The sequence below is a fragment of the Corvus kubaryi genome, unplaced genomic scaffold (genome assembly GCF_017639235.1).
Source record: "Corvus kubaryi isolate FWS band 111438036 unplaced genomic scaffold, C.kubaryi_AGA036_p1.0 74, whole genome shotgun sequence".
Taxonomy (NCBI): domain Eukaryota; kingdom Metazoa; phylum Chordata; class Aves; order Passeriformes; family Corvidae; genus Corvus; species Corvus kubaryi.
In genome coordinates this window covers 3,555,198-3,576,266 of record NW_024582061.1, presented here as the reverse complement: position 1 = coordinate 3,576,266, position 21,069 = coordinate 3,555,198, and the positions used below count along the sequence as shown (strand labels likewise).

Genomic DNA, 21,069 nt, shown 5'->3' with positions numbered 1-21,069 from the left:
GGATTCTCCCTCTCTGGAAACATTCCAAAACCATCTGGACACATTCCTGTGTCACCTGCTCTTGGTGACCCTGCCTGGGCAGGAGGGCTGGAATGGATGATCTCCAGAGGTCTCTTCCAATCCTAAGGATTCCATCATCTATGCAAGAGCATGTCGGCTTGGGTTCGTGGGGCTGGTTAGGTATTAGAACAAAGTTTTTCACCCAGAGGGTGGTCGGGTACTGAACAGGCTCCCCAGGGAAGTGGTCACAACTCCAACGCTGCCAGAGCTCCAGGAGCGTTTGGACAACGCTCCAGATATAGTTGGGATTGCTGGGGCTGCGCCGTGCAGGGCCGGGAGCGGGACTCCGACGCGCCCCGTGCCTCCCCTCCGTGCCCGGGCACTCCGAACCCCCAGGACAGCCGGGCACGGCCCCGTGTGACGCCGCCGGAGCGCTGGGAGCCCGCCCGGCCTTGTGGCGGAGCGGGGCGGCCCCAGGTGCGGGGCGCGGCCGGGGGCGGCCCCGGGGGCGGGCGGGGGAGTCCCCGAGACGCCCGGGCAGGGCCGCATTTAAGGAGCGGCGTCGGAGCGCGGGAGCCTCGTCACCGCGCCTGCAGCCGCCACCATGCCCGTCAAAGGAGGCACCAAGTGCATCAAGTACCTGCTCTTCGGCTTCAACTTCATCTTCTGGGTGAGGCGCCCCGGGCTGTGCCCCCCCGCGCTGCCCGGGAGGGAGCCCGCGGGACGGGGATGGAGGGGAGGGGAAGCGCCGGGAGCCGCGTTTTATTCGCTTTTCTGGTGCGTGGTTTCTGCCGTTTTCCCCACTTGCTGCCGCCCGGGAGGAGAGGGGCGGGTGCCCGGGTGCTCACCGCTTTATTTTTCACGTCTTTCGGGTTTTATCGTAAGGCGGGCTGAGTGTGCTGCCGGGCGGGGAGGGGATGCTGGGTTTGCGGGTAGCCCCCCCGTCCCCTCGCACTACATACGATCCTCGCCCTAAAACTCTGTGTGCAAGTCGGGCTCCCCGGGGGCTTCCCCCGTGCCGAGGCTGTGTCCGGGCTGAGCTAGTTCCTCGCAAGTTGTAGCCTGTGGTTGTCGTATATGTAAACTTCTCGTGTTGATAGGAACTGTGGCTTCGCTTCGAGTTTAATCTCTCGGAGCAGAGCAGCACCAGTTGAAATCGCGTCTCCGGCGTGGTTCCTGGCCCCACTATGCCTTGTTGGCCAGGCAGTGTGAGAAAGCATGGCTGTGCTGAGAGGCTGTGGCTGTTCTCAAGCACTTGGGGCATGGGTACCTGGATTTAGCGCTGGCTCCTGCATGGAAAAGTACCACAGGAGCGCAGCACAGCTGCTTGTGTGCCTGATGGATAGGTGCGAAGTGTGTGGTTCAGAAAGTTGGGTTTTTCTGGGCTGTTGGCCACGGTGGACAAGTGCGTGTGTGGCTCTGATGTGGAGGAATGAAGTTGGAACTGCAGAAAGAAGCCGTGTCTGGAGTCAGTTGAAGCACTGCCCGTGGGATGAGTGGAAGTTGCAGTGTTAAAGGATAAAATGCTCGGGATGTCTCGATGTCAAAATGGCTTACAGCAGAGTTGAGGAAACAGCTGGGCTGCAGTTGAGGGAAGTTGTGCAGAATTTGACCCAGGAAAGCATATGCTGCCACCCAGGACTTGCCAGGACAGTGAGCAGGGCTGTCATATTTGGAGGGTTACAGCTCATCAGAAGGAAAAGCCTAACAAAGCACTGCCTGAAACTTCTGGTCACTGAGTTTCTAAACCTCTTGTTGAAAAAGACTGAAGTATTCGTGGTTTGCTTTGTTTTGTTTTGTTTGCTTGTTTCAAAGCTGCAGACTTTCTGCGAAGTGTTTTATAGGACGAAATTTCTTGTTGTGGCAAAGGCATTGCCTCAAAGAAGCTTTTAACCTGAGCATCACCACCTTGTTGTCTGGGGCCCAGGGCTGAGGATAGGGAGCAGGGTTTTGTTTAGCTCGGGATGTACCTGTTGCATGGGAGTGTCATGGTAATAAAGCTCTGAGACTTTACTTGTACCTTTGAGTGCTTGTGGATACAGAATTGTACTGGTGACAGCATGGAGGGAAGAAGAGTTGGTGCTGCTGCCCAGAGGAGCTGAGAGATGACAGCTTTTCAGGTGGCCTTTTTGCGGCTGGCAGTATCCAGCTAGGATGTGGGAAAGAGAAGAGAAAGAAAAAAAAATTAAAGGGAGATTAATGGATCTTGAAGATCCCAGTGTCTGGAGGCCCCAAGAGGCAGTAAAATCCAAGCAGCTTGGGTCAGCTACAGATAAGTGTGGGTTTGACCAGCTGGAGTGGTCCTTGGCTCTTGGGGATCGTTACATGTCATTGTGGCCTCCTGAAAACTGGTGAAGGGGAGTTTAGAGGGTATGGTTTTAGTGAACCTTGTGTCCTGTGTGGAGAAATAAAGTAGCCGTATGTTGGGTTATTCTGCACTGAACAGTGTAAAATGAATGGTGTCCTGGGGCTGGCAGCATTAGAAGGCAAGAATCACCCTAATAAGAAAAAAGGGTTTAATGTTTCTTATGGCTTTGCAGATGTGAAATGTCTGTGAAGTAATGGAATTAAGCTGACAGAAACTGTTGTGCCTGAGTGCAATTCTGCGTCTCCTTTTTTTTTTTTGAAATAAGTTGCCTCAAAAGGATAGGTGAGGAATTTAAGTGGTCTGCAGCAAACCTGCAGGTGGCTGTGGGTGCCATGTTAGGTGGAATGTATTTGCTTCCATCAGAGGCTTGAACAAGGGTGAAAGGAAGCAGAAAGGCTCAAATAAGTTGGTAAAAGAAGTTATTGAAGTTAAAAGGGGAACTCCCAAAGTTTAAGCTATATCCAAAGGAAGGCGATAAAGGTTCGTAAATTCTGGTGAGCTAAATAAAATATCCAATAAGGTTAGCCAAAGGAAAGCTTTAGGAGTAATCTGCAAAAGCAAATCCAACATACCCCTCTTCAGACACATGAGGAAAAGGGAGTTTCTCAGGGAATCCTTCCAGGCAGTAATAGCTCCAGGTATGAAAGTTTCGGGAACGATGTTTGTCAGGACTTTATTTTATTGGGGCAGATTTTAGCAAAGTTCTGTGCTATAACCTGTCTTTGAATCCTGCACAGGCTTGAACTGACCTCTTGATGCAGAGGAGGTGAAACAGCAGCAAATGTTTGAATAACAGTTCTCCAAGGTCACACAACACTTCAGAACTCCAAGTGAGTTTCGATTAGGTAACTCCCCCTGCTCACCATCCATCTGGGTGCTGGAGCGCTGGAATGCAGCGAATTGGAGGCTGGGTTTTCGCTTTATGGTAGTCTGGGATACAGGGAGAGTGGCACATACAGAGCATCTGGAAAAAGTGGAGGAGAAGAGTCTTTAAAAGCAGGTGTACATGTGGAGATAGGACACTGGCTACTGCAAGGGGAAGTCAGAGTCCATGAAGCTGCTGCCTTGGAGCCTTTAAAAAGCCTTAATGTTGGAGAGAGCAAGGGCTGGTTGGTGTTGGTTCACTTGTTCAATGTCTTCTGGAAATCTCAGGCCTCTTGTTAAAACCAGCCTGTCCTGGAATAAGATCTGGAGAGAATGAGCTGGCTGTTGGAGTGGAGGCAGGACTGTGGTGAGGTGCAGCTCTCCCCTTGTGGAGAGAAGCAGTGGTGCTGGCACACTTGTGATCAGTACAGTCTCACCTCATCTGGAGAAGCACGGGAGGTACTGCTGGGGTGCTGGCTGGCACCCAGTATCCAGAGTGATGGAGGTGATGCCTGCATGCTGACACAGCAGGGTGTGTGACACGGCAGGGTGAGACTCTTGCCAAAGGCAGGCTTCAAGTAATTCCTATGGGAGGCACCAGCAGGAGGCCGCCTGGAGTTAAGAACTAAAGGTTCAGGGACAGCTGCTGCCATGGAGCAGTGAAGCCTTGGGAGAAAAGGCTCTATGATGGCTTCACAAAAGCACCAGCTGGGTGCTCAGCATCAACAGAGCAAAAACAGCTTCAGAAATGAAGGACTGAGAGAAGATGGCTCCCTAAATCCATGGCATGCTGGTGTCCTGCAGTGTTGCAGGCTGCTCTGGTCATCTGCCTGCCTTGAGAGGATCATAGTGGGGCTTGATAATGTTTGGGAAAGGAAGAGGAGGGTTTCTGCCATCAGTAACTCTTAAGTTGGGATTCTTCAGCATGGAAATGTGCTAGAGATCTTCAGGATCGTGATTGTCCAGGCAGTAGGTAGGGCCTGACTATATTGAAAGAGGCAGTGAGCAAGAGCTGTGGAGTATTAGGCCAGGAAAGAGGACATTTTCAGAAGAAAAGTGTGACTGTGGGGACAGTGGTCGTGCTTTCTCCCTTAGCAGGTGTTGAGGAATAGGTTGGTCAAGGGGTACCTGGCTAACATGGAGTTCAGCAGCCTTTTGTTAGTTTTTCTTCTCCCAAGGTGTTGTCTGTGTCTTTGCACAATCTTTAAGTGCTCAACATGTAGACCGGGAGGTTGGTCCTGGGAAATGCTACTGTCTGCCCTGTTATCCTAACCCTTCCTGAGGATCTTGTGCTTGATTGATCTCATGGCCCCTCTCCAGTTGGGAAGGCTGGGCACATATGTGGTGTTCTCTGAAACTTTTGGGACTTCAGAGCTTGGCTTAAAATGTACTTGTGGCCTAAATGGAAGGAAGGGGACATCTTTGGATGTTTGCTACAAGTCAGGTTAAGCATGAATCAGTAAGTTGTGGGGTTCAATACCATGTCTGAGGTGTAGGAATTAGGGATGGCTGTATTTTCTCTTTGGATGGAGGGTTGCAGCAGGCACCAGGCTCCTTGCTGCTGTTGTACTGCCCTTGCTGGGGCTGGTGTTCTCCCACCTGGGTTTGCAAACGGCTCTGCTGTCTTGGCATGGCCAGTCCTGGCCCTGGCATCTCTGATAGTCTGGTCTCTAATAACAGAAGTTTGGGGGTTGATTTGGGGTGTGGGAGGGAGGTGTCGAGCCTGATACAGAAATAAAGTTTGTTTTTTTGTTTTTTTTTTTTTTTTTCCCCAGCAGGCTGGCTTGAGCTTGCCAAGAAGTTGATGGAAACAACTCATTTTGTGCCTTAAACCTGAACAGTGAAGTGGTCTTAGCAAAGTTGGCTTGGACCAGCCTTAGTGTGAACAATGCTGGATTGCCCTGACTTGTGTAATGAGTGACTGCCTTTAGCTGTGCTCCCTTAACTCCCTGGGTTTGCTCAGGCTTGTTGGTCCTGGTGATGAAGGTCTTTTCCTAGGGAAACTGTGGGCTTCTGAGCAGCCTGGATCATGCCAGGCAAGTGCCTGCGTGTTCTCCCACTGGCTTCCCGCTGCTGAACAAAAACAAGGCCTTGCATCAGTAGACTTCAATGCTGGGTTTTCCCCTTGTGAATTTTGTGGGATATAAAGACTTCTGCTGCTGCTATTTATAGTTTAATGTGTTTTAGGCAAACAAGTGCTGTAGCGCAGAGGCAGAGTTCAGGTTGAAGTTTTGGGCATTCATTTTCTTGCTCCTTTGCACTATTGGGCAGCTCTCTTGTCCTGACTTGCCGCTCTCCAGAGCGCTGTGTGTTTTATGAGTAAATGCATTTGTCTGTGGTAGTGCCTGCTAAAGTAAGATGAGCAGAATTAGGCCTGGAGAGCTCTTTTCCTTCTGTAACTTGAGGATACCCAGGACTTTGTTCTGAGCCATAATCTCAGCTGCTTTTGTGCACCAAGAACAGCAATTCAGAGGGTCTTTCCTCCTCCAGTGGAGTGGAGGACTTGCAGGATGGGCAGGGAAATATGCACGTGTCTGTTTGTATGAATATATGCAGGCACATATGAAAAATCCAGAAACGAGTGGCTTTTGCTTTCTGTAATGAACTGATGCACTTGCTGGCTACAGTGTGTGACTCTAATGCTGCTTGGGCTCAGTTCAGTGTATTTTGACTCCAGTAAGTGCTGTGAAGTCAGGAGTGGAGTATGGAATATGTTGCCTTGAGAAGCCTCATGTGAAGCTACTTAGAGTTCTAGCAGTCCTAGCTCCTATTTGCAATTCTAATTGCAAATATAGTAGACTGGCTTCTGAATAGGAACTTGTATGAAATGGGCACTAGTCTTGGCAGTGGTTCAGGAATTTTGTAATGCTGTTCCTACTGTACTGGAGCACCATTTTATTGCAAAAAGTGCTGTAACATTAACATAGGCTGCAACATTCTTGAAATTAGCTAAGCAGAAAGAAAATACTTCCTTTCCAATCCACTTTTTTCCAAAGGAGTTTGAAAATAGCTGCGGTTTCTCATATAACTGCAAGCCTACATAGCACAAGTGTTAGGGGAGCTTTTTCAAAGCTCTGAAAACCCGTGCTGTTGTGGATAACACTAATTCTGTAATTGAGGATTTAGAGTGAAGTTGAGCCTTACCTGTACTTACTGTTTATGGGGTTTTATTTATGGAATACCAGCAAATAACAGGACAGAAACTAGTAGTTCATTACTACTCATAATGTTCTCAGTTTCTTTGCACATGCGTTGCAACGTTATAGATCTGGTCCTGGCTTTGTTAGTTCAGTCTAACACAGTGAGAAGTAAATTGTCTTATGCAGTCAGATTTTTAGCTAGAAGTTCAAGTGTTTAGGAAGTGAAGATGGCTTTTTTTATGTCTTCTTGTCACGTCCAGGGGTAAACCTATGTATAGAACAGTAGGGTAGGGCCTGACATACCTTCTCACTTCAAGAAAAAAATGAGTAAGTGTTCTGTTAGATGCAGTGCTTAGCTGACAACACTGAAAGTAGTATTTATTTTTGACTGACTTCTGTATTTGGACATAGTGACTTACCTTCTGCTGGAAGTAATGCCATGAGCTTGGTAGAGAAGTTGTATGTAAGCTTGGCTTGAACATGTCAAAATGACAGAACCCACAGTTTTCTTGTGTAAAAGCTTTTTTTTACAGGCTTTGAGCCACTTATCGGGTGTTTTTGAAGTGTCTGATTTCTTCCCTATCCCTGCCTCCACCCTGTGGAAGTGGAGGAAGGGCTGGTGGGTGCTGGGGGAGGGTGTCCCCTTCCCAAAGCTTTCTCTGCCAGGATAGACAAAGGACTGTCCTAAGGACTTGATTAGTGCTTGGACCTTGAGAGGTGATTCTGCCTGTGGAAAGATAAGATGCTCTAAGGTGTCTGAGGCAAGTAGGGTGCTTGTCTGGGGATTGTTCCTGTCAAGGTGACAAGGTCAGAAGGGACTGAACAAAATGGTCCTTGCAAAATAGTGGTTAAATCCAAAATAAACTTTCCAGCTTTCCAAAATAGTGTAATGCATTGTGCTGCTATGGGATGTTTTAACAAAATTTGGGATATTTTTTGTTTAAAACTCAAGATTTTAACACGTGTTTATGGCATTGTTGTTAAATCCAGCGGTTTCCTGTGCAAGCCTTCTGCTGGGAGACTATATCGGTGAAACCTCAGGTGTCAGAGGGGGGCAGAAATGCGGTGGGAATTGCTTGATAGCGTTCAGTGCTGAGGCACACCCCGAGCTCAGGCTCAAGTTAGCCAGGGATGGTGAGGGGAGGGAGGCAGAGTGTTCTGTGTGGCTCCTGCCTCCAGGATAACACAGTTTTTCTCATCTCAGGTGTATCCTTGACCGGTTCAGGTCCTTTCTTAGCTACCTCTTCTCACATGGAAGGCTGGGACACACCCTTAGATGTACCCGGAGGCAAAGAGAGGGGGGCACACCAGAGCAGTGGGAAGGGGTGACTTTGGAGAAGGGGTGGGGTGGATGAGAGGAGGAAAGTCCTGCGCAGGAGGCTCGCTAGGGAAGGTGCAGGGCTGTGTGAGAAAGGAAAATAGACCGAAAAAGCTGGTTTTGCTGTTGCAACAGGCAGAAAGCTGCATGCAGGAGTGAGCTTTCGGGGCAAAGGGGGTGTGTTTGGACGTGGTGCAAAAAAAAAAAAAACTACCCGAGAAGCCTCCACAGGGCTGGGAAAGGAGTGACCAGGTAGCTTTATCCTGTTGCAGCCATAGAACAGCCAAGTAGAGCAGGAATGAGCTGGGAGTGGAGGTTAGGGGAAACAAGGAAGCCTGGTTAGCTGGAGCAGGGAAGTCAGTAGCATGATTGTGCCAGGACATGCTGTTACTGGAAAATCACTGCCGCAAACTTTTCCAAAACAGTGAGTGAGCAGTACCCCTTTAACTTCACGTTTTGGTCAGATTGGAAAAAAAAATCCAATCCTGTATTCTGAGCTCTTTTTGCTGTACTTGTCACTATAGAAACATACTACTTACCTGTCTGTTAAGCACACAAACCCACTCTTTTCTTTGTGTGTGTGAAGCCAGACAAAATGGATTACTTTCAGAAATACAGTGTCGTTCTTTTTCTGTTAAATTTCTCTTTCATCGCACGATAGAGCTACTTAGAAACACTCAGTATTGCTCAATTCCTGTGACAAAACAAGTCTGTTAGATGGGCAGTCCCCTTGGATTTCCAAACAAAAACCCGACAATTAGGTTATCTGGGGATCTGCTTCCACACAGCCGAGGTGGGGGGGCCTTGCATCCCTTTCCCAGCAAGGAAAAACACAGCTCCCAAACCATCCCAGCACGGCTGCCCATCCTGCTGGCACAGCGTGGGTGAGCAGGGAGGTGACGGTGCCTCAGCCCCAGGTGTGCCACACTGGCCAGAGGTGCTGCCAAGTGCCCATGGGGCTGTGCTTTTCTCTTCCTCAGAGGCTGGTGTTGCTGTGTCCTCGTTTCTCCCTTGTTTTGATGGAAACTTGAAGCTTCAAGTTTCTTGCCTTCTGCTTTAAAACTGCCTTTTTTTAGTTCAGTGGTCACTGTGGGTAGGAAGAGCACAAACTGAGAACATAAGTCTGCTTTCCTTAAGAAACTGAGACAAAAAGTCTCTTATTCTTGCATGAAGGAGCTGCATTTTATTTCTAGTCCACCATGGAGAGAATTATCACTCTGTTAAATTCTGCCACTTTTTTTAGTGCTGTGCAGCAGTCTGCTGGCATGAAGTGTTATCACTGTTCTGTGGTCCTGTAAGTCTCTTGTCTTGCTGGCATCTTCTTAACCTTTCCCACAGAGTGAGTGCTTTTCCAAGGAGAAAACATGCCATGTACCTCTGGGTGGTGGTGGGGGAAGGGTTAAATTTGTGTATTGAAAGGTGCTATATTAGGTACATCATCTCTGCCCAATGTAAACAGACCAGGTTGTTTCTAGAGGTCATTAACTGAGCCTTCTCCTTTGCTTGGAAATTTAAGATTATCTGCATGGTTACAGTATGGCTTAAGAGTTTCTTTAGTTTTGCAGGTCTTTTCTGTGCCCTGCTCCATTTGCAGAGCTCTCTACTCAAACACTGGAGCTTGACAAGCTGCAAATACGTTTGGTGGGCAAGAAGATGTGGGTGCTCAGGCTTGTGGCTTTGCAGTTTGTGAGTTCCTGGCAAAACCAGCAGAGGCTGCAGGTTTTTTGTAATGATGGTGATCTGAATCCCAATAAAAGCTGAAGACTGTTGGATGACCCAGGAAAGGGAATCTCAAGCAGAGTGTTATTAAATACTGGATGGCTGAACAGCAGTCTAGAAGCAGAGTTTTTTCCATCACTAAGCCCTTCTGATGTTTGAACTGAGGCACTGGGGTGAGATGAGGTGGCAAAGGCTTTTTGAAGTGATGCTGCAGCTAGGAGAGCAGGTAGAGCAGCATCCCTTCTCTCTGCCAGTCCACTTTTGCACCTCTCCCTCCCCTTGGGGTGCAGCTGTGGCACAAGAAATTGAAATAATGACACTCTTGTGACATTCTGTGTCGTACCAAGGTGCTCCAGCATAACTTAATCATCTTGTCAGGGTAGCCCTAGCAAGGCAAGCAGGAGGTGTGGGCAGGTGTGCTTGGGAGTAAGCACCAGGAACAACCAACAAAGGCCTTTTGCTTAGGTCTGGAAACCTCCAGGTGAGTTTAGCCTTGTGGGTTGTGTGTCACTTGATCTGTTTTCCCAGCTACAGCCCTGCAGCTCCTCTTGGAGGCAGGCCTGGCACTCGGGTTCCTGCCCTACAAGAAAAGCTGGTTTAGGAAAGCTAGGGCTGCCTGTGAGCAGGAACTCTTCCACAGCAGGGAGAAGGGGCTCTCAGGCTCCCGTTTCTCAGCTGGGCTTGGTGTGGAAGGGGTGTATCCTTGGGTGCTTGCCAAGGGAAGGCCATCCATATTCCCACTGAAAGTTGCCATTATTAAACACTTCCCGTTTGCTTAGAGGCGTATCAGGAATGTTGTTTCCTTCTAGAAGGACCTTATCAGAGATCAAGCTTTACTGGGCTTTTATTTTTGCTTGCTTGCATACTTTTCCTGACCCAAGCACCAGACTTTATAAACTTATTGCTCACTCTTAAGTTTAAATTTTTAATGTCTGCTGCAACATTTGGGATTTCTGTTCTCATCTCACTTTTGCAGAGCTTTTTTTAATAGTAAATGATCTTTAAAGGGAAAACTGAGAAGCACACTCCAGCTTTCTACTTTGTCCTGGTTTCTTCTTTTTTTTTTCCACATGCAAGAAAACCCCATTTTTTTTCTTTTTAAGGGAGGATTCAGTCTGTTGAAAGCAAACTGTTGCTATTTGCCTTACCAGAGTGCAATTCCCTCTTTCTTGCAAGACTTCCTATGCCTTTTGCCTTATGTTTCATCCAGGGGCTAATTTATACACAAAGTGACTTGCTGCAAACACAGGCAGTAATGTTAAGAGGAACTTGGAGGCACACAGGCAGAGATGATAATGAAATAAAATTAAATACGACCTAAAATTCGATTGTACTGGTCCAGATCAGCAATGTTGTTACTTCTGCAGCTTGTATTTTCTTCTTCCTGTCAGTGTGGTCACGTAATGGGTTGGTTTTATCTTGTTTTGCAAGAAGAGCACTCTTCCTGAACTCCCTTCTATGGTACACTGAACTCTCAGGAGTCTGTTTAATACACTAAAACTTTCAGCTGGCCTCACAAGGCACTTTTCCTTGTATTACACTTGCTCTTCAGTGTGAAGCTTTAAGGTCACTCAGCCATGCAATGTCACTGCAGCCACCCAGAATAAAACAATGTGTGGAAGGATTAGTAGAAATACTGACACTTGGCAAAACCTTGGATATTTTCAGGAAGGAACAAGAATGGCATTGTTCTCCTGTGGCATGGAGTTTATATTATGTAAATGCCTCTGTGAACAAGGTGCCTCATGTGTGGAACTTTGTTTGTGTGTTGGTATCCCCATCCTTTTATGCTGGTCCTTTGTCACCACCTCTTTAAATAAGAGCTGTATTCTGTGTTGCTTCTGATTTTGTTACTAATGCTAGGGTGGGTGGAGTAATTGGTATCATTTAACAAGCCTTCCTTGTTCTTACAGCTTGCAGGGACAGCAGTTCTTGCAATTGGACTATGGCTTCACTTTGATTCACAGACCAAAAGCGTCTTTGAACTGGAATCTGACACAAAGTTTTACACAGGTGAGCTGAAGGATCACTCAGGGAATATGTCACACTTTTGCACCCTGGTTTCCAGGCTGCTGAGAAACCTTGGCTTTCCTTAAAGGGTAGAAAGGCAAAGCAGCCCTAAACAGCCTGAGAGCAGCTTCCCCTGTGCAGTGCTGTTGTGTGAGTGGTTTCTTGGCTCTTCATCCTTTTTCCCACAGCAGTTCCTCTTTGTTACTGTCAGTAAACATTTTGTAATCCCAAGGGCTCCTGGTAGACTCAGAGGATGTTTCTTCTGATGCTCATCACAATATGCGTCAGCAAAGTTTCACGCTAAACTAAATGAGTAATTAATATTTTTTCTCCAGAGTGACCAACCTAAACGACCCAAAACACAACTCTGTTGCCTCTTCTCTCAGAAGGAGCATGTGCACTGTTGGCTAACTCTTAAAAGCCCCACATCTCCTAATTCATACTGAACTGAATGGGAAGAATGCACAAATATCTTGGTCCATATGAGAATTTCTCCAGCCCACGTGGATCAACGTAGCTTTAGCTCGACCATGTGGAAGGTGTTTGTAAGAAGATTAATTAGGGGACATACATGTTTTCAGTTTGTTAATGTCATAGGAATTCCTGAGTGAACGGGATTTTATCTTAACTTTGATTTTGATCTCTACAGTTGCTTCTAGGCTTGGGCAGGGCAACACACATAATTTGGTGGTTGTCACCTGTAGGTGCTCAAACCCTTGGAGCAGCTCTGCTGTGAGGAAAGGCTGAGGGAACTGGGATTGTTCATCCTGGAAAAGAGAAGGCTTTGGGGTGACCTCAGTGTGGCCTTGCAGTGCCTGAAGGGAGCCCACAGGAAAGATGGAGAGAGACTCTTGACAAGGGCCTGGAGTGACAGGGCAATGGGCAATGGCTTCACACTGACACAGAGCGGGTTTAGATGGGATATTACAAAAAAATTGTTTCCTGTGAGGGTGCTGAGGCCCTGGCACAGGCTGCCCAGAGCAGCCAGTGGCTGTCCCATCCCTGGAAGTGTCCTAGGCCAGGTTGGATGGGGCTCTGAGCAAGCTGGGATAGTGGAAGGTGTCCCTGTTCATGGCAGGGGATTGGAATTAGGTGATCATTAAAGGATAGCTTCATCTTTCTCTTGCCAAAAACTGGCTCCTGTTGTGGGCTGCTCAACCTGTGACAACTCCCAGACTGGGGTCTGAAGGGTCACTTGCAAGGAGGTGCAACCTGTGTTGCAGCCTCATGGTATCTGGTAGCCTGTGCCTACAGGGAATACTGTTAGGAATGGTGTAGAGACCACAGTTGGGAATATTGAGATGCTCATGGGGCTTCATGAAGAAGCTGCAGGCATGCAAACATCTTATCTGTGAGAAAATTTGTATTTTGCCCTTGATATGATGGCATCCTAGCAAACTGTGTAGTTCATGGAGCTGCCAGGAAGATTCCCAGATGCTTATAAGTGGACCTCAGAAAAGGAACAGAAACCTAAACTTGGCCATTGAGGTGAATATTTAGCAAGTCTTATTTTAGGTAGTCTAAAACAACCCTTTCACCTCCTAAAACATAAAATTTTTATGGTGTGATGCTTAAGCTACTGGCTGGATGCAGCCAGTGAAACCTGATTGAAATCTCTGTAGGTTAAACTGAGTTTTAAAAGGAAGCTTAATAGGAATTTAACATAATTTTCTGGGAGTAGTTACTGACTGCAGTAAGTTACAAAGCAAGTTACCTCAAAGGCTTTCTGTACAGCTCAAAATAAACTGGAATAAGAGGTACTGATGGACTGTTTTTATTCTAATTTTTCAAAATGGAAAAAAGTTTAAGATGAGGTTAAAAAGTCCATGTTGGAATTTCCTCCTGATAAGGAATGTCAGGCTTAATCCTTACAAATGCTTCATCAAGTAGATGCTTATTTTGGCAGCTAATCTTATTGGTTTGCATCTAGAATATATCATTTGCAAATGCTTACATCTGGCTTCCTTTAATTAGTATTGATTGGGTCTCTGAACTGTATTTTTGTCCCCATTGATCTTTGTGCTGATTCTTTGATATTTCACCACCCCTGTAATACTTCCTTGTCATCCTTTGGGACTTCTCTTGCTTTTTCCAGCTCACAGCTATGATGCTTAGGCTGGTTATTCCCAAGTCTAGGAGCCAGAGGATTGGGCATGAATGGAGCCTTTTAGCCCAGAAATGTTTGCTCTTTCTGTTTCAATATATTTTTACTACCTCAATTCTGGGCAGAATAGTTTACAAGCTCTGACACTTTTTATAGTTTGAAGAAGAATCTGCTTCAAGACTTCTCAGTTGTTGATAAACCACTGTTCAGCTGTCTCTAAATCCAGTTGTCTCTATCTTCACCTGAGGAGAAGTGGATAACTCTGCCTCTGAGCCAGTTTTAAAAAGTGTCTTCCAGCTTATCTTAGATGGCTTTATCTTGCCCATTTTCTAAAACTTGTGAAACTGCACTAGGGATACACATTAATTGTGACAAGTTGAAGGTTTTATTTATCAATTTTTCAGATGTGCTTGCTTTGAAAATGACACACACTTGCCCCCCCCCCCCCCCTTTTTTTTTTTTTTTTTACGTGAAACATCTCGGTAAAGAAACCTTGGCAAAAGCTACAAGTGCTATTTGTGGAGCAATTAATTTCATACTTTGCTGCTGAGGTCTCAGTGACCTGCACACATTTGTTTTCTTCTTCCCTAGGTGTTTACATCCTTATTGGAGCTGGTGCACTTATGATGCTGGTTGGTTTCTTGGGATGTTGTGGTGCATCACAGGAATCTCAGTGTATGCTTGGCCTGGTAAGTGCTCAGGGTTAATGCTTAAAGTTTGAGCAGCATGATGAGAAAGGAAGGAAAATACTACTGTGTAATTCAAGGGCAACAGATTGTGGACCCAGAACAATCACAGTGTTGAAACTCATGGTCACCTACATAATGCTAAAATGTTAAATATAGATTTCATTTCTGGCTTGAAATCCAAATGTTCATGCTGTATTTGAACACAGGATGATATCAAGAGGCTGGGTATGTCTGACATACCCTGAAATGTCAAGACTGGGAGTATTGTGAACACAGAATTAAAATATTGATAAGAGCAATGCTATCATTGCTAGACAGTTTATCCTGAACTCTGAAGGTTGTGCAGTCTTTAATCTCTGAGACCAGAACTGTGGTATTTGATGCTTGAAACAAGGCTCTACTGTTCATAATCACAGGATGAGCTCTTCTAGTTGACAACTGCTCTGCAAGCCAGTTACTGGAGAGCAACCTCATTGTTTTCAGACTGGAGGGGCCAGTAGAGCTTACTGGGTTCGTGCACATCTGTACACTTGCAGAACTACTCATCCAAATAACCAGAAGACTTAGTTAATAAAAAACAACTACTATGGCCACTGAAAGAACAATTCCCCTTCTGTGTCACAGAAGGACCTAAATTCAAGTATTACTTGCAAAATGATGCCTCTAAGCCCTTTGTAATTCTGAGTATCTCTTTAAAGTGCTTCTAAATGATAGTGGTGTTCTGGATCAGGTAGTCAGTGAGAGACAGAACACTTTTATTTGTGTATTATGGGACACACAACAAAGTGACCATTAACTCTCTGGGAGCTGGTGGCAAGCTAGGAATTAAGTAATGACCCCTAAAGCAACAGGAGTGACAAACCAGAGTGAAGAATTGGTGTCAGCTGTTTTGATGTGTCTGAATGACTTGGACAACTTCAAAGTTGGAGTTAACAGATGATTGACTTTAATTAACACTGATCAAAAAGCAGAACTGTTGCTTGGAGAGCATTGCCAGACTTACCGACGCTCCCGGGAAGAAGTGCTGACCCAGTGTCCTTTTTCCTGGTGTTACCAATGTCTCAGGCCTCTAACTGCAACCTGGTTGAGTGACAGCTCCCACAAGACTGGACAAACTTGCAGTGTATGTGTGTGATGCTGCTTTGTGGTGCTGTGGCCTTCATGAATAACGTGGTCTTTCTTTTCTAGTTCTTCTTCTTCCTTTTTGTGATTTTTGCCCTTGAAATTGCTGCTGGGATCTGGGGATTTTCAAATAAAGAAAAGGTAGGTTGCTCTTAAAAGTTGGGAGTGGTGGGATGCTGGCACAGGTTTCCCAGAGAAGCTGTGGCTGCCCCATCCCTGGAAGTGTTGCAGGCCAGGTTGGATGGGGCTCTGAGCAATCTGGGATAGTGGAAGGTGTCCTTGCCCATGGCAGGGGGCGGGACTTAGGTGATCTTGAAAGTGCCTTTCTGACCCCAAACATTCTATGAATGTGCCCACAGTCAGCAGTCTGCTGTCATCTCTACTGGTGCCAGTCAAATCCATATTACCCTGGAAATTTGGGGGAGAGGAAGAAGGCTGATGCAAGCAAATCAACACAAGAAATCTAACTCTAATATTTAAAAATTAGACTCTAGCAGGGAAGCCAGAATCCAAGAAGCTGTTGTGTGCTAGAGGTGGCCTCCAGACAGTACCTGGCTGAGCTGTGAGGTGAAGCAGGCTGGCTGGGAAGCTTTACCACTTCCAGAGAGGAGCTGGGTCAGTTGAGGGCTGGGTGTTTCTGTACCTGAAGCATGACTGATATGGCCTGTCCCACCCAAGCAGTCAAGATTCTGTCTTCCTTTAAAATCAGATGCTTGGTGACCAGAGTTGCTTTTCTGCTCACGTTGTATTATACAGTGGGGAAGTACAGAAACTTCTGGGGTACAGTAGAGTAGGGAATATTTTTGGGCAGCCAGTGGGCAGAGATTTGGTTCTCTCACTCTTCTTAGAAGCTCAGATTTGGAAGGGGAAACAGTCTTACTTGTTTAGGTGTGGCTGTTAAAGCGAGTGTACAGTTACTTCTTGTCTGAAACAGGTGAGCCTTCTGTCCACCTTCTATTTGTACATGGCAGAAGAATGGGTGGATTTTTGATGACTGACTTGCTGAAAGCAAGTTTTTCATAATTAATATAAGGTATGATACTAATAGACAACTCTTTGCTTTTCCTTAGATTATTGATGAGTTAAAGGAGTTCTACATGGACACCTATAGAAAGAGAACTCAATCAAGTGCCAGAGACACCCTGAAGGCATTTCAGTTTGCTGTAAGTATATGGTTCTGCTTAACCTGGAGAGTAACACAGCTGCTCCTTACACTGTTCTCCATGCCACCCAGTCCCCTGTCCAAGTCTAGTCTCTTATTAGTTAGAAAAAACCAAAGATTTCAGAGATGTTTTTGTGTAGTATTAGTGAATTCAGGATGCCTTTATTGTCCTTCTGAAGTGCCTAGAACTAGTTCTTGTTTTTCTAAAGCTCAGCAGCAGGTTGGGAAACCCTGGATCTTTGCTACTGAGCTAGTGGCACCCTGGTATGCACACCTGCATGTCTGTGAGGGGTTCAGCTTTGTGTCTGTAAGGAGCACAAGCTGTCACCAAAATGATTTTGTGTGTACTTAATGAGATCTAGCTCTTCCTTTCAGAACCTTGTCCTTTAATTTAATGAAGGCTTGTTAAAATTAGGTGTATAGCAGTCATGTTGACAGGACTTGGTCTGTAAAAAAAACTAATGTAAATTTTCTTTTTCTTTTTTTTTTTTTTTTTAACCAGATTACTGAGCAAAAATAAGGATTATTTAACCTGGGTCTCTTTTTGTGTTTTCTCTTGAAGCTAAACTGCTGTGGCACTACTGGAGCTTTGGAGCAGCAGTTCATGGACACCTGTCCAGCAAAGACGCTGTCCGAGTCGTTCTCTGTCAAGGTACAGCTTGGCTTAATTCACCATCAGCTCTGCCCAGTGGGTAGAATGAGAAACACAGTTTAGGAAACCCTCCCAGTCCATGGGAAATCCCCATGTCACACTGGTGTGGCAGTCTGTGTCTGTAGTCAGGCTGGTTGTGGAAAACAAACCCACTGTTACCGTGGAAAGAATAAGCAGGAAATCTGACCTTGCTCAGGAAATGTGCAGTCTGTGTATCACAGACTCCCTGGTGGGGTGGGCAGTGGAAGATCAAAACTTTGCCTAAAAAAAGCCACCCTCTCACAGTGCTTGAGAGCTCTGTTCTCCTCACTGCTGTCACCTCCCTCCTGGCTAGGGAGAAGTAGAGCTTGGGGTGGGAGCAAGTCTGAAGCTTCAGCAAGGACAGGGAGAGCAGGGCAAGGCACTGGTAGCCTGTTCAGGTGAGTTTGTGATTGTGAAGGCAATTCTCTGACTCAGTTTCCCTCGTGGAATATTGCTGCAGAGGTGCTTGTATGCCACAAATAACAGGAGAAAACAGCTTGTGTAGATTTTAACCACCCCTCTTCCTCTTTTCCTTACAACCATCTGGTGCTCTTGCTTTATGCTCCAGGACAGTTTGTGTGAGTCCTCCTATGGTTCTTACCATGCAGGATTTAAATTAATGACTTGGGGTTTTTTCACTTTAATTGACAACTTCAAGTATCTGCCCACATGAGACCCTTCAGTCTGTATCTTTAGTCCTGTCTGTGCAGTCTGAGTTGGAGTGTGTGGGAGTAGCTGAGACTGCATGCAGGTTTTATTGTTTGCTTTTATTCTGCTGTGTGTTTTAGCTTCATCTGTTGACTTTGTCTTGTGATGCCTATTCCCAGTTGTAAAAAAACAGTGGATAGACTGCAAGATCAAAGGGATGTAATGGAGTGTGCCTCTAAGAAGCAGTGCTGTGTTGGTATTCTGATTGAACTGACTCATTCTTGCCAGTATATCCCTTTAATCCCAGATTCAGTCTTCCTTTCTGGAATGGATAAGGAACAACAACAGAGAAAGGTAGCTTTCAGCAGCTCACTGATGTTTGCTGCTGAACAAGCAGGACAGAAGCTGGGATGAGACTTTGACCAGCTACCAGGCTCTTAAAAGATTTATACCTCTGTAAAAGTGCCTTGTTTGGCCACCATGTGTCTGTTCTGGGGAAAGGACTATACATACATACATATATATATATTTTTTTTTTTTTTTTTTTTTTTTTTTTTTAGTTGCAAGGGTAATTCATTGTCCTGGGAACATTAAACTGACTCCTCTGTGAATTTGCCCCTAGCATGGATCCTAGTCCAGCACATCCTGCCATTCCCATGCACTGTTGGCTCATGAGGTGTCTGCAAAATTACAGTAGCAATTGTCAATATTGAGTGGCTTTAAATCCCTTTTGATAAGGGATGAGCAATGCATCATCTGAAGTGCTGACAGCCATTAGTAACAGGCCAAGCCTGATAAACTGAGTGTTCAGATTGAGAGGGGAAGCCTGCTGTAGTCAAGGTGCTGTTAACAGGTTTGAGATACTTGAAGAGTTTAAACTTCTCCACCAACCCTTGTGTGAACCATCCCTGGCTCTCTTTAAGGATGTGGCAGTAAAGGCCAGATCAAAGCAGCTTTCAAAAGATGAGTTCTAATGAGCCTTGTGTGTAAAACACTAATGAACAGTCTGTCCCATTTCAGTCCTGCCCTGCTGCCATTGATGAAGTCTTCAAATCCAAATTCAACGTGATTGGAGCAGTTGGCCTTGGCATTGCTGTAATGATGGTGAGTTTCCAGATTATTCAGAGGGTATCTGGGTGCCCAGAGGATACTCAGAGCAGAAGTCTTGTAGAACAGTGCCTGGCCCAGCAGCCCACACGGCCATTCCATGGAGGACAAGTCCCAGCAGGTTGAGGGTGTGTGCTGCAGGGCCCTGAGGTAGTGCAGAGGCTGGGATGTCTCAGGCCTCCCTGCTTCTGCTTTGGATTAGGATCTGCCTCCTTGCACTTTCAGCAGTGGTGAAATCTTATCAGTGGTGTGTGTATATATGGCGTGAAGATGTATTGGTGCTGTTGCTGGCCCACATCTTAATCCTAAGATCTCTTGGGGATTCTTTTCTTTATAACAATTACAGGCTCTGCTAGAGGGCTGAAATAACAGGGCTGCTGACACTTTGTGTTTGACTTCTCTGGAGAAAAGCACATGCTGGGATGATCAAAGGTTTCTTAGGAGATCTGGCAGTGGTTTATAGCTGATGATGCTGTGCAGGGCCAGGAGTTGGATTGAAGATCCTTGTGGGTCCCTTCCAACTTGACATACTCAAGTATTGAGGTGAATGGGATTGATGGGAATGAACTGAACTTTGGGGATGGTGGGGCAGGGATCCCAGAGTAAAGTGTAAAAACAGAATAAATGTGGCCTTTGGTGCTTGTCCTCGTGCTGATAAAAGCATGTGCTTTACTTTCCTGATCTCTAACCTGTCTGCTTCCTTTCCAGATTGTTGGCATGATATTCAGTATGATTCTGTGCTGTGCCATCCGCAGGGAAAGAGAGATGGTCTAAGAGCTGCAAACCCAAGATTCCTGCACTATAAAAATCCCCATCATTAACTTTAGTGTTCTGAGAGCATTTCTAAAATGTTATATATTTGTTACCTTTTTAATGCTTTATTTGGTACTGATGTAGGTTTGCTTTTTATGTTACAGGTTAAAATGATAAAGGTTTATCTGACTCAAGACAAACATTGTACATAAAATATCTGACTTTCTTGAAACTTACATAATCTGGATGTAATTTATGTTGGACACAATTTGATACTTAATAAAGAGTAAGATGTATTGTTTGTGGGAGAGAGGAGATGTTGCTATGTTGATTAATCCTACTGTTTGATGCATAGCAAGGAGTTGAAGTTGCATAACATGTTTAAGTGTTTTTGGGATAAAGCAGGAAATAAATCCTATGCCAATGCCCCATGTTTGAAGGGAATAGGAGATGCTGTCAGAGCATGTCAGGGAAGGTGTGGTCATTCCTCTTTCCTTGGTGTGTGTGAACAAAAGCAAGTCTTAAGTACATTCCTAAAATGTCACTGCTGTAACACATTTACTGTCACCTCCCTGGAGGGTGGCAAAGGCTGGCTGTCACACAGGTGATGTGCAGGCAGTGATAGCTCAGTGCAGCCAGGCTGGGCTCTGTCCTGGGGCCAGCTCGGCTTTCTGACAGCCTGTCTGCTGCCACAACTGTCCCCTGGCACCTGGCATGGCCTTGGGCCCTTGGCAAGGCCCATTCCTTAGTGTATGCTCAGGATTTTTTCACTGGCTGGTTTGGGGCTTTGTTTCTCCAAAGCCAGCGAGGTGCAGTCTCAAGGGCTTACAACATGTGTGCCAAATCTCAGGTTTCCAAGTGGAATAAACATGAGTTGCATGAGTAGTTAAGTGTACAGCTCTGCAATTGCAGAGTTGAGGCTGTCCTGTTTCAGTTTAAATTTGGGTACGGGAGAGAGCAGAGACACCAGTGTGGAACCCTTAGCCTAAAGAATTACCAAGTTGCTCTGTATTTCTACTCAAAATGGCTTTTAAGTGGTTTTTTTGTCTCTAAAATACTTTCTGGTGGGGGCTGCCTATGGACTTGCCAACAAGTTGATGTGCTGTTCCTGTACCTGGTGCTCCCTTACTGTGCAATCTCATCTGTGTTCTCAGAAGCTTCTGGTCTTTGTCCTCTGGGTAGTACAGATGTCTCTGGGTAGTCCTTGCTTGTTCCCCTTTTTCTCCTGCAGGGAGGTTGGTATTTACTATGAGAAATACCAGAACTGGTGGGTGTTGGGCTCTGGCTGATGCATGAATGTATTGTCACCTTTGTGTTACCCACTGTCACTCATCTAAGGGAACCATGCAGCTCTCCTCTGTAACGCGTTGCACTGTTCTGTGTTCATGGGCT

At 45.9% G+C, this 21,069-nt stretch overlaps 1 protein-coding gene across 1 annotated transcript; it reads left to right on the top strand.

Moving 5' to 3' along the window:
- The first annotated feature begins 493 nt into the window (after positions 1-493).
- Positions 494-19,987, top strand: CD9 (CD9 molecule). The gene is made up of 8 exons (XM_042050868.1): positions 494-670; positions 11,323-11,422; positions 14,115-14,212; positions 15,401-15,475; positions 16,405-16,497; positions 17,059-17,148; positions 18,838-18,921; positions 19,633-19,987. Exons 1-8 carry the CDS (start codon positions 605-607, stop codon positions 19,696-19,698), a joined length of 672 nt encoding a protein of 223 aa, XP_041906802.1. The 5' UTR covers positions 494-604; the 3' UTR covers positions 19,699-19,987.
- Positions 19,988-21,069: the final 1,082 nt, after the last annotated feature.